Genomic DNA, 13,308 nt, shown 5'->3' with positions numbered 1-13,308 from the left:
TTGAGGGGGGTCTCCACCTGTCTCGACACCGGGCGCTGATAGTAGGCTCTGGAACTGGTTAGAATCAGACCCAACTCCGAGGACATGCACGGGTTCTGCGTCGTCCTCGTCTGCACCAGGAGATCGAGGCTTTATGCATCAGGGGAATCCCAAGAAGCATAAGCATTGGTCTTCTTGACGCATGGTCCTGGGAGCACCGGGACATTGGATGCACCAGTGCCAGGAGGAGCACTCACCCTTCTTAAAAGTCATTGAGCGGCCCAGTCTTTGCCACTGGTTGGGTACTGATGCCTTCTCAGGCTGCCTTTTCCTGGTTCCCATGCCTTTGCCGATACCCACCTTTGATGAGTGGTTCAGGAGCATGCTCTGAAAGCAGCTGGCACAGTTACTGCAGGGGCCTTCTCAAGGGTGTTTGCATCACCAGAGGAACAGCCCCAGGCCCTCACTGAGGCTTCATTGGTGTCGGTGCCCAGATCTTCGCCCGCGCCTCACGTGGTGCCGATGTCTGGACATGCAGTACTGCACTCAACATTGGGGGAGGAAGCTTCCCCGGAATCTGAGAGTAGGGCTGTACTTTAGGGCTCTTTAGACCTCGCTCCACCAGGCTGAGATCAATGCAGACATTCAGCTTCCTCTGAATATGTGGAAGAATATGATTGTGATTACTCTTGCTGATTGGGAGTCAGATGAAGATCTACATCATTTCTTGGAGGAGGAGTCGCATGGTATACCATCTTGATTTCTCTCCTTGAGAGAGAGACTGAAATCTCGACCAGAGGTGTTCTCTTTCACTGGTTTTATGAGGGAGATGGCAGTGGCCATCCCATTTAAGATGGAGATGGAGGAAGAGCGTAGGGTGGAAATGTCTGTCCTAGGCTATAATTCTCCTCCTAAGGAAGGGGTAACTGTGCCATTGTATCTTATCCTTAAGGACACACTGTTGAAGAACTGGGAGTCTCCCCTCACTGTGCAAGTCGCACCCAAAAAGGTGGAGATGCATTATCGTATCCAGGAAGCTCCCAGGTTTGAGAGGACACAACTGCCTAACCATTCCATAGTGGTTGAATCCGCTCTCAAACGGGCCAATAGTTCTTGGTCTCGTGCCTCGGCGCACCTGGGACGAGAGGCTAGAACCTTGGATTCATTTGGAAGAAAGACTTTTCAGGCCTCGTTGCTTGTTGCCCGCATTCAGTCCTACCATCTCTACATGAGCCTTTACTTGGAATCTTTAGTGAACAGTTCACTGAGTCTATCGGACTCTCTCCCTTCAGTGTAAGCCACAGAGCTTCACCAGCTGGCCAACAAGCAGATGAAGTGTAGGCATTATCTGGCCAGGGGTGCCTATGATACTTTTGATGTTGCATCCAGACTGTGGCATGGTTGTGGGGATGCGCAGACTCTCCTGGCTGCTAGTCTCTGACCTTGAACCAGCAGTTCGAGAGATTTGAGGACATGCCGTGCAAAGGGGACAATTTGTTTGGATAAAAAGTGGAAGAGGTCACTGACCTCCAAATAAAAAAAGACATACGGACACCATCCACACTCTGTCTCACCATCCTCCATCTGCGTCTTCTTCAACAAGAAGGTTTTCCAGCAGGCCTAGGTGGCGAACCTATTACTCTCAAAGGCATAGGTTCCTGCTTCCCGCTCACTCTGCTCAGGTGACTCAGGCTAGCATCCTAGGCCTTGCCATCCCCGGCCTTGCCATCCCCGTGCTCAGAATTCCCAGCCGGCTGCCCATTCAAAACAGGGCATGGGATTTTGACTGGCTCCAGCAGAGCATAGCCGCCAGCAAGTATCCATCCTGGTCAGCTTACCGGTCGGAGGAAGGCTCATGTTTTAGCAGCACAGGTGGCTCCTTGTAACCTCCGACCAGTTGGTTCTTTAAATAGTCCATTTTTGGTGCACAGTGAATTGACATCAGAGACCACCGAATTGCCCACCGAGAGCACCTTTCATCAGCTCTCAGCACAAGCAGGTACTTGTAGAGGAGATCTATGCTCTTCTGCAGGCCCAAGCAATCGAACCCTTGCCACCAGGGGAAGAAGAGATTCTATTCTAGGTACTTCCTTGTCATCAAAAATTCGTGGGTATTCCAGCCCATCTTAGACCTAAGGTCCCTGAACAAATTTTGTGGTCAAGGTAAAAGTCAGGATGATTTCTTTGGGCACCCTTCTTCCTCTAATTCAAGAAAACAATTGGCTATGTTCTCAGGACTTGCAGAATTATAATATTTTATTTATATAAACGGCCTTTATGCAAAGCGGGAAATAAAAACAAAAAAAAAACCAAAACACATAATAAAACACAACAGAAGCACCTTCAAACCTTGAAAGCCATTGTAAAGGACACCTATACCACATTTTGATACTTCCACGTCACAGAAAGTATCTCGGATTTCACCTGGGGACACACCACTATCAGTATCATATTCTGCCATTTGGTCTAGCATCTGCTCCAGAGTTTTTACCAAGTGTCTGGTGGAAGTCGCAGCATATCTATGCAGACTGGGGGTGTATGTGTTTCCCTACCTAGACAACTGGCTGATCAAGAGCAAATCTCAGGAAGGAGCCATGGAGTCCATGCGCCTAACTATTCAGGTGCTGGAGCCTACTGAGGTTTGTCTTGAATTACCCCAAGTCCCACCTACATCCAGTTCACTTATTGGAATACGTAAGAGCCCTGCTGGATACAGTGCAGGCTCGGGCCTTCATTTCTGAGGCGAGAGTGAATACCTTAATAACGCTTGTCTCACAGGTCCATAGCAACCAGCAGGTTTCAGCTCAGCAAATGTTGAGATTGATGGTCCATATGGCCGCAACACCCAAATCCCACCCCCAACACTCCCCCTTTTGATTTGGACGCACTGCAGAGAAAAATGTCTCAAATCCAAGTTTCGAAACATCTCAAAGCTACTTTATGCCATTTTGAGACTTTTTTTCTCTTTTGAAAATGAGCCCCACTGTGTTTCTATAACACTGGTTAATGAAGAAGGAAAACCTACTTAAACAGCGAGCTTCATTTGAATACAGTCCATAGCATATATTTCTGTTAAATTTAAAATTCAATCAGATAATCTCCTTTTTGCTTCTTTACATTTGCAGATATTTATTGACAGAGATCCAGCTGCATTTGCACCTATTCTCAACTTTCTCCGAACAAAGGAGCTAGACTTAAGGTATGTGCTAATACAAATACTATTGCAAAGTATTAAAATTTCTTCTTCCCTCATGTGCACCTTATTGTACTGCTGCAATAAAAAAAAATAATTAGTAGGTAATGCAAAATTTGCTTTAGTATTTATTTTTTTTACTCAAGCTCAATTATTATAACATCTCATCTTGAAAGAAGCTGAAAAGGGCCTCAAAATTATTTTATGTCTTCAGGAATTTTTTAAATCACATTGTAATTCAGTTTCAAGAGCTTGTGGTAATGTGACTCTGCACCAGGGCTGGAACTCTTAGGAATACACCACACATAATAGTTGTAAGTAAAACAATAGCTTTATTAAATTCAAAGTAAGGACTTCCCAAGTCTTTTCTCTCCACATATTGGACACTCTAAACAACAGTCACTAATGTCCCAATGATCAGAAGCTCCGCGCCATTCCAAGCAGTGCTCTAAACTTTGTGCTGGAACAGCACGGGGCATTAACGCCCCTATGATCAGAGCTAATAGCATTCAAATTTAGGCACTCTATTAGCTCTGATCATAGAGGTAAAAGAGCGGGAGGATTGTGCCTGAGCATGTGCTGTCAATAGCCTGAACCTGTCAAACGCAGGACATTAAGGTCCATTGGACCCCCCGGACCCCCGCCATCTCTTCATCCCTGGTGGCCTAGTGCCCCCCCAAGCTCCCCTCAGACAGCGACATGGGGGTTGGAGGTCCAGCAGACCTCCAGTCCCCCCAACACCAGGCACAGGGGATCTCCAGTCCCCCAACCTCCCTCTTACACCAAAACATCCCTGGTGACCCAAATGAGCTGCCAACACAACCCCCCACCCTCCTTGGTGGTCTAGCAGCCAACCCCCCCCCCCCCCCCCTCCGTACCACTGTGATAGAGGAGGGTGTAGCATACACTCTCCTCTTCCAGTGCCGTATTCAAAATGGCGACGCCCTGTCCAGTGTATCAAGGTGACAGGTTGCACCATGGAGCAATACAGAGGCATTATAGTATTGATCTTAAATACCATCTCTTTCCTAATAATTCCTAGCATCCTGATTGCTTTTTTGGCTGTCGCCACACACTGCACAGAACAGTTCAGCGTATTGTCTACAGTGACTTAGATTGTGAGCCCCCTAGGGTCAGAGAAAAGTACCTGTGTATAATGTGTACAGCTCTGCGTATGTCTGGTAGCGCTATAGAAATGATTAGTAGTAGTAGTGATGACACAAAGATATTTATAAATCACAAGAGGACCTTATGAGACTTGGCATCCAATGGCAGATGACTTTTAATGTGAGCAAGTGCAAAATTATGCATGTAGGGAAGAGGAACCCAAAGTATAGCTACATGTTGCAAAGTTGCTTATGAGGAGTGACCACCCATTGAAAGGATTTAGTTGTCACCATTGATGATATGTTGAAACCCTCGGCTCAGTGTGTAGTGATGGATACGAATGTTAGGAATTATTAAGAAAGCAATGGAGAACCAAACTGAGAATATTATAGTGCCTTTGTATCACTCCCTGCTGCTACCACTCCTCAAATATTGTGTACAATTCTGGTTACCATATCTCAAAAAGATATAGCATAATTAGAAAAGATACAAAGAAGGGCGACAAAAATGATAGAGGATGGAACGACTTCCCTATGAGGAAAGGCTTTAGGGATCTTCAGCTTGGAGAAGAGACGGCTGAGGGGAGATATGATAGAAGTCTATAAAGTACTGAGTGGAGTGGAACAGGTAGGTGTGAATCGCTTGTTTACTCTTTTCAACAATAGTGGGGCTACTGGCATGCAATGAAGCTACTAAGTAATCAGTTTAAAAGAAATTCTTCACTCAATGTGTAATCAAACTCAGAAATTTGTTGCCAGAGAATGTGGTTAAAGCATTTAGCCTAGCAGGGTATAAAAAAAGGTTTGCACAAGTTCCTAAAATAAAAGTCCATAAGGTGTTATTAAGAGGTACTTGGAAGAATCCACTGCTTATTTTTGGGATAAGCAGCATAAAATCTGTTTTATTCTTTTGGGATCTTGGAAACAGGATACAGGGCTTGATGGACCTTCAATCTGTCCCAGTATGGTGATGCTTACGTACTTAGTCTTGCAGAATTTTGGTTACTTTCTGCAACTACCACAACTTACCATTGCAATAGTGCTGCTATCTCCAGTCTGTCCATATCCTTAGGCAGTTGCAATCCTCAACTGGACACATTCCCCTTGATATTCAGCTGGCAGTGGTCAGCACTTTTTTAAATGCTGATCGTCGCTTGCTAAATTATCCCTTGATATTCAGTGCCAAGCCATGTCCAGGCACCAGCACTGAATATTGGGAGATAATTTCAGGTGGGTTGTGCGCCGGAGCTTATGCGGGCCTCGTCTATTTTCAGCCGGGGCCTTCATATGATTTATACGATCCCAGCTGAATATTGGGCCAAGGCCCGCATAACTCTAGGACTCTTTAGCCTGGAAAAAAGGCGGCTGAGGGGCGATATGATAGAGGTCTACAAAATAATGAGTGGGGTAGAGCGGACAGATGTGAAGCGTTTGTTTACACTTTCTAACAATAATAGAACCAGGGGACACAAGATGAAATTAGAATGTGGTAGGTTTAAAACAAGTCGGAGAAAGTTTTTCTTTACTCAGCGCGTAGTTAGACTCTGGAACTCATTGCTGGAGAAGGAAGTGACTGCAGCTGGCCTTGCTGAGTTTAAAGGGGGTCTGGACAGATTCCTGAAGGAAAAGTCCAGTGATCATCATTATTAAATTTGGTTTTTTTTGCCAGGTTTATGGGGCATGGATTGGCTGTTGTCGGAGACAGAGTGCTGGACTTGATGGAGCTTTGGTCTTTTCCCAACGTGGCAGTGCTTATGTACTTATGTAACTTTGTTTTTTAAAAGAGCCCCCGAGTCCCCTCCTGCCCCCGACAATGCCCCTTCTTTTCCTCCCTCCAGCCCATGGCAAGAACCCCACCACCCCTCAACTGTCCAGGTAGGCCCACCTGTATCCCTGGTGGTCCAGTGGAGTTGTTGGGAGCAGGAGTGCAGTCCCCTCATTCCTGTCCCTTGCGGCGCCTGTCCAAAATGGGTGCCTCGACCTCTTGCTGCAGCTGGCTTGCAAGAGGTCACGGATACAGGTAGGTCCGGAAGGAACAGGGAGGGGTGAGGGAAGGAGGGTGCATTTTTGTGTGTGTGTGTGTGTGGGGGGGGGGGGGGGTCTGTTTTGGGAAAGGGGGGAAAAAAAAGAGGTTATCTGGTGCCAGCCTGATATTCAGTGCTGGCACCCGCATATCAAAGTGGCCTAATTTAGGTCGACTTCTCAGCTGTCCTAAATTTGGCCGCTTAGCTATGCAGATGCTGGCACAGAATATCATCGACACCTGCATACCCTCGGGCTCTTCCCCAGCACTGTTCCCATTGCTGCCCCTGACCTGTCTACGTTTTAGTTGGGCAGTCTGTGGGGATATTCAGTGACACTGTCTGGTTAAGTGCCACTGAAAACTCCACTTAGGTGGCTAGAAGCAATTTAAGGTGGCAGAAGAGGCTCCTTTCTGCTTAAATTGCCTTGAATATCATGCCCACTATTCTTCATGAAGTCCCTCTAATGCCCCATTATCACATTGTTTTACTATACCTTCAATATCCCTTACCGTGACCCCCACTTTGTCACACTTTTTGACTACTTTGTGATCATCAAACACAATTACAATTTAGATGTTTTTTTTGTTATTAGACTTTTGTATTATATATGAATTATTGTAGTATTATTATTTATGATTTTGATATTACTGCATTATTTTTAGATAGACCATGATTATTGTACTACTTCAGTTTGGGCCATTTTTATTGGAAAGGTTGGTAGCAAAAATTAATAAATACATTTCTGATGAGTTCTCTCCCCCCTTCTTCCCCTCATTGGATTTCTTCACCCCAAATGTATGACTCAGCACGTCACTGAATTTTAACTTCCAAATACTTGAACCGGCCAAGTTTTCATAGATTTGCTGTGAAAAACAGTGTGTACCTCTTCAAGGGTATCCTCTTGGTTGCAGACCTTGTTGCATTTGTGCAGTCTTGTGTGTAGATTTTTTTTTCTTATAAAAATATTGAACCAAAGCATGCACACTAGTCAATATATTTTGGAAAATAGCTTGCATTTAATTCTCTTATTGCAAAGTAGATTTATCAAAGTAGCTATTTACACAATGAAATGAATAAAATTAGTTGTAAGAATACTGACAAACTAGCAGGATAGAAAAGGTACCCTTTTTATGAGGCTCCTGAATATTTTAATTTGCAAGCCTTTGGGATTTAATAAACGTATGGTTGTCTAAAGATTATTTGTTATTTTTTTTTAAGAGGCGTGAGTATTAATGTACTCAGACATGAAGCTGAATTCTATGGAATTACTCCTCTAGGTAAGCTTGCATTGTTTTATACTGTGCTCTCTGAATCCTAGAACTCTTTTAGGGCATGTGCACTTACATTCTAATAGCCTAGGTTGCATATATTCATTCTGCACCATCTTCCTTACTCAGCATTGCTATAGTGTTTACAATGATTAAGCGCATTGCAGTTCTTAAGGAGCTGTCTTTCTGCTGAATGAGGGGGAAGGCCACAACCTGCACCCACTCAGCAGCAGATCCAAAGAGCCCAATTCAGCATCAGCCAGTCACTCTGCTCTCCAACTACCTTAGCTTGCTGAGTAATAGATTGGAGAGGGTGGTGGTAATGGTTGTTGCTGGATGGAGTTCAGCACATGGTTTTCTTGCCCTGTCCATGCTCATTCTACCAACCAACTCCAGGGGGAGGTTTATAAAGGCTAGACACCACAGCTGCTGTGTTTGCAGTTGTTCCCTTGTTCCTCTATACTTACCGGTTTTTTTTCTCTGAGTCAGGGCCGCCGAGAGGGGGGGGACGGGGGGACAAAAGTCCCCGGGCCCGGGCCTCCAGGGGGCCCGACGCCGCATGCCCATAGCTCCGCCCCTCCCCTCCGAGTTCCAGGGCCCGCCCATCATCCGTCGAGTTCCAGGGCCCACCCGTCGTCCGTCCCTTTCACCCGAGTTCCAGGGCCCACCTTCTGTCCCTCCCTCCATCCGAATCATGTCAAAAGCGATCTTCTTGTCCTTATCTGACCTCGTGGTTACGGCGCGAGCAGCACGCGGTGAAAAGCGTGCAGGCTGCGCTTCAGCCTTCCTTTGTCTGTCTATCAGCTGAGGTCCCGCCCTTGCAGAAACAGGAAATGAGGGCGGGACCTCAGCTGATAGACAGACAAAGGAAGGCTGAAGCGCGAGCCTGCACGATTTTCACTGTGTGCTGCTCGCGCTGTAACCACGAGGTAAGAAGATCGCTTTTGACATTCGGACGGAGGGAGGGGGGGCTTTGTTCTCGGAAGGAGGGAAGGAGGGGGGCCTTGGATCTCGGAGGAAGGGAGGGCGGGAGGGGGGCCTTGGATCTCTAAGGGAGGGCTTGGATCTCAGAGGGAGGGGGGGGGGGCCTTGGATCTCTGAGGGAGGGAGGGCTGGGATCTCTGAGGGAGGGAGGGAGGGGGTCTTGGATCTCCGAGGGAGGGAGGGCTTGGATCTCTGAGGGAGGGAGGGGGGCCTTGGATTAAGGGAGGGCTTGGATCTCAGAGGGAGGGAGGGGGGGCCTTGGATCTCTGAGGGAGGGAGGGAGGGGGGTCTTGGATCTCTGAGGGAGGGAGGGGGGCCTTGGATCTCTAAGGGAGGGCTTGGATCTCAGAGGGAGGGAGGGGGGCCTTGGATCTCTGAGGGAGGGAGGGCTTGGATCTCAGAGGGAGGGAGGGAGGGCTTGGATCTCAGAGGGAGGGAGGGAGGGCTTGGATCTCAGAGGGAGGGAGGGCTTGGATCTCAGAGAGAGGGAGGGGGGGCCTTGGATCTCGGAGGGAGGGGAGGGCAGGGGGGAGAAAGAACATATCGCTGGACAGGAGGGGAGAGAAGAGATTGCTGGACAAGAGGGGAAGGCAGGGCAGGGGGAGAGAGAAGAGATTGCTGGACAAGAGGGGAGGGCAGGGGGGAGAGAAGAGATCGCTGGATAAGAGGGTAGAGGCATGGGGGAGAGAGAAGAGATCGCTGAATAGGAGGGCAGGGGGAGAGGGGAATTGCTGGACAGGAGGGGATGGCAGGGGAGAGAGAAGAATTGCTGAACATGGATGGATGATTGGAGGGGCAGGGGAGAGAGGAAATTTACTGGATATGGGTGGATGGAGGAGAGGGAAGTCAGGAAGGAGATGCACATGGATGGAGGTGAGGGAAGAGAGGAGAAATGCTGGACATGGATGGAGTGGAGGGCAGGGAAGAGAGAAGAAATGTTGGACAAGGATGAAGGGAAGGAAAGACAAAGGAAGGAGATGCACACGGAGGGAAAGGGAGAGAGGAGAAATGCTGGACATAGATGGAGGGGAGGGAAGACAGGAAGTACATGCACATGGATGGAGGGGAGTGAGGAGAAATGCTCATGGATGGAGGGGAAATTGCTGAATTTAAGGGCTGGATCGGAACACTTTCAGGGCAGATGCTGAAACTGGAGGAATGATAGGGACAGGGCTACAGATGGTAGACAGGACGCATAAGGACACAGGAGGATGGTGGACATGGTGAGAGAAAAAAATATCAAATGGAAAGAAGACACTGCATAAAACAGAAGACACTGGGACCAAAGCGAATAGAAAAACTATGATCAGACAACAAAGGTAGAAAAAAGTATTTTATTCAGAATTTTTTATGTCAGCTTTTGGAAATGTGTATCTGTGATGTTTTTCATGTAAGTTTCAATTTTTCTAGTATTGCTGCATGCTGAGTCTGACTTCTTCAGGTAACTTTCTAGTTCAGTATTTTGCCTTCATATTTTTTTTTATTTCTAGTTCTTTGTGTCATATCTGTTGCCATGTGTTTTTTCATGTGTGATAAGGTACAGTATTCTGCTAGTGTGTAGTATTTGCAGCCCTTTTGTTTGTTTTTCATTAGGTTGTGTACTGGTGTTTTAGAGCCCGGTGTAATTATAGTGCTGCCTTTCCATGCATAAGGTTGTAGCTCGTCCTGTCCTTGGAATTAGTGCTGTTATGGTTTGGTAAGGTTATGAGTGGGTTTTGCACAAGTTTGTGTATAGTGTTTTGCAGTGGAGAGATTGTGTTTTGACCTTACTGAGGAAGCACCAAAACATCAGAAAAAGTGTAGAGCCTAAATCATGACACACTACCTCTTGAAGGATTTACATATAGTGCAGGGGCCCGGCCCGGTGGCGGGTGGAGCAGCCGTGACCTGGGGGGGGGGGGCCCAGGGGCGGCCTTGTCCCGGGCCCGGCCCAGTCTCTCGGCGGCCCTGCTCTGAGTTAGTTTTTATTTCATATTTGCAGTTCTTTCTGTTTCTTGATTTTGGTTATCTCCTGATTTTCTTTCTAGCTGCTGGTTGGAAGGATTTTCTAGTCATATCTTGAAGGTGTTATGAGAGAGCTTTTGAATTGCAGCTGGGGTCTAGACAATTTTTCAGCACAGTTTTATTCCAATATTCTTTGTGTCTGTATGTATTCTTCCTCTATTTTGAGGTGTCACTTTTTGTGCTTTATTTTTTGTTTTTATTTTTATTTATGGATAAATTGGATGTCATAGATTTTGTCCTAGTATATTGGCATAGAGAGTTTTCTCTTATCACATCACATAGTAATGAGGAGTGGCATTTTAGAAAGTACGCCAACTCGGAATATTGATGTCCTTCTCGCATGTATTTTAGAACAGAATACTACTACTACTTAACATTTCTAGAGCGCTACAGTTCAGCAGCAAACATACAAACTTTAATGCACACATTATTAATGGGGGAAAGAAAACAAAAGATGTGGACATCTGTATGGCAGCATAAGAACGTCCATCTTGTAAATTGCCACACAGACATCCATGCAGGGCAGAGGGGTAGCCTCATGGTTAGAGCAGTTGGTTAAGAAACTCAGTTCAAATCCCACTTCAGCTGTTTGTGATTTTCTTATTTATTTTTTAATTGTGATCCCTCCAGGAACAGAAAAATATCTGTTGTGTCTGAGTGTAGACCACTTCAATAGCCGTCAGGCTTGCAGATGTCTTAAATATTCAGGTATGGTAAGTATTTTTCTGTCCTTAGAGGGCGCACAATTAAAAAAAAAGTGCTGGTTGGATTTAAACCTGGGTCCCTTGGTTTTCTGTCCACTACACTAATCTAGGACCACCTAGAGATCGAACTGGGCCTGGGGCAGGGCCACCGCCTTCCCCCTCCAACGATCATTGCTGCGGTCACTGTCACAACTGCAGTACCTTGGCTGGTGGGGATCCCGAGGCCCCGCCAGCAGAAGAGGTCTTCCTCCAGCGCTTCTCTTCACTCTGCTGATTGCCTGCCCCTGCGGCTGCTTTTTCTCTCAGCGCATGCTGTGTTTCAAAACCGAGCATGCGAGGCCTGAGAGGAAAAGCAGTCGCTTGGCAAGCAATGGGCAGAGAGTGAACAGCAGCGCTATAGAAAGACCTGCAATGTCTGCTCCTCTGGGTCCTTTCCAACCTCCAAGAGGGCCCGGCGCCGGTGTTTCTTTCTCCTGCTCCTGTCGGGACGCGATCACCCGGCTCCCGTCAAGAGCAGGAGAGAGAGAGACCCCGGCGCTGAGCCCCCCCCCCCCCCCCCCCCCCCCCGACGGCCCTGCACTAACCATTAGGTTATTCCTCAGGCCTGTGTGCTGCTCTGTTAAGAATCACCATAATCACCATAATACCTGAAGCTGTCATAGAGCCTGGAATCCCTTGCTGGTTTTATATTCAGGGGAGAGGGAGGGGGACAGCAACCACCGGGGGTTTAAGGAAGTGTGGTGCCTTTATCCCTCCAATGGACATCTACTCCAATGGTTTAAAGGTAATTCCATATCATCAAGCTGATCAATCCATAGACTGGTGGGTTGTGTCCATCTACCAGCAGGTGGAGATAGAGAGCAAACTTTTGCCTCCCTATATGTGGTCATGTGCTGCCGGAAACTCCTCAGTATGTTCTCTATCTCAGCAGGTGGTGGTCACACACAGCAGCAGCTCTGGCTAGGCCTCCAAGCCTAATCCTTAGGTTTTGTTGAGGCCTGGGGTTGAGGGCTCTTTTGAGCAAGTGCAAACCTGGTGGTGCCAGGTCCCTCCTTTTCCCCCCCCTCCCGCTGGCTCCGTTTAAAAAAAAAAAAAAAAAAAAAAAAAAATTTTAAACGTCTTTAAAGGCGTTTAATTCGACGTTTCTTTAAACGTTCATTGCAGCTACTCACTGGGACACCAGTTCGTTACAGCTCGGAGCGGCAAGCAGGTAATTTTACCTTTTTATAGCGGGCAGGGGGTTCCCCGATTCTTCTCCTCGTGGCATATGGCGTCGGAGGGCGAGGGCGCAAAGGGTCGCTCCCCGGATCGCTGGAGCGCTTCTAGAGGGGATGCGGGGGTTTTACAACCTGATTCGCCCTTGATGGGTGACAGTTTAGTGACCGATGAATGTCCCGGTCCGTTCCTCCGGCGTGGCGGTTTTTTCCCGCCATAAACGCCCATCCCCCGCTCCTCGCCTCCGCCATCTTGGCCGGCCACGCGGCTCGGACGGCTTCTTCGTGGGCCGCCCTTGAGGTTGGAGACATTAATGCCATGAACGCCCTTAATTGGGGCGACGGCACAAGCGGCTAAAGTTAAGCGCCGTTCTTCTTCCCCGCGCGTGCTCCTTCGCGGAGTTTCGCGCCGGACGCCATTTTGGATGCGCAGCATGTCTCTCTCCCCCGCTATTGCGAGCGCCGGTTGAGAGTGCGTCTAGGGCTGTTGCCCAGGCTGCGGAAGTGCACAGTCTGGGGGGTTTCTCCCCCGAGTTTGTTTTGCTGCTGCATCAGGCTTTCCTCATGCAAAACCCTGCCCCTGCTCCCTCTTCTGATAAAGAGGTTGAGGTTCCCATAGGTAAACGCCCTCGGGTTGATTTCCAGGCCTTGGAGGACTTTGTCTCCTCCGATGTAGATGAGGGCAGCGTGTCTGAGGTCTCCCAACGGTCCTTTGCGGATTCCTTGGAGGAGATAGATCCCCGCTCGGATGGAGCGGATGACCCCTCTGCAGCGCGGCTTTTAGCCCAGAGGATTTGCCCAACCTGTTTTACAGGCCATGGACACTTTGAGG

The 13,308-nt window shown here is 47.8% G+C and overlaps 1 protein-coding gene across 1 annotated transcript in view; it reads left to right on the top strand.

Moving 5' to 3' along the window:
- KCTD3 (potassium channel tetramerization domain containing 3) overlaps window positions 1–13,308 on the top strand; it is a 263,829-nt gene that overhangs the window by 34,609 nt on the left and 215,912 nt on the right. Inside the window, exons 3-4 of the mRNA XM_030196030.1 lie at window positions 3,105–3,178; window positions 7,521–7,579. Of these exons, the coding sequence (XP_030051890.1) occupies window positions 3,105–3,178; window positions 7,521–7,579 (133 nt within the window). The remainder of the gene's footprint in view (window positions 1–3,104; window positions 3,179–7,520; window positions 7,580–13,308) is intronic.

This window comes from Microcaecilia unicolor, chromosome 3 (genome assembly GCF_901765095.1).
Source record: "Microcaecilia unicolor chromosome 3, aMicUni1.1, whole genome shotgun sequence".
NCBI classification, from domain to species: domain Eukaryota; kingdom Metazoa; phylum Chordata; class Amphibia; order Gymnophiona; family Siphonopidae; genus Microcaecilia; species Microcaecilia unicolor.
The sequence above is the reverse complement of the archived record's forward strand: the minus strand, read 5'-3'. Positions and strand labels throughout refer to the sequence as shown.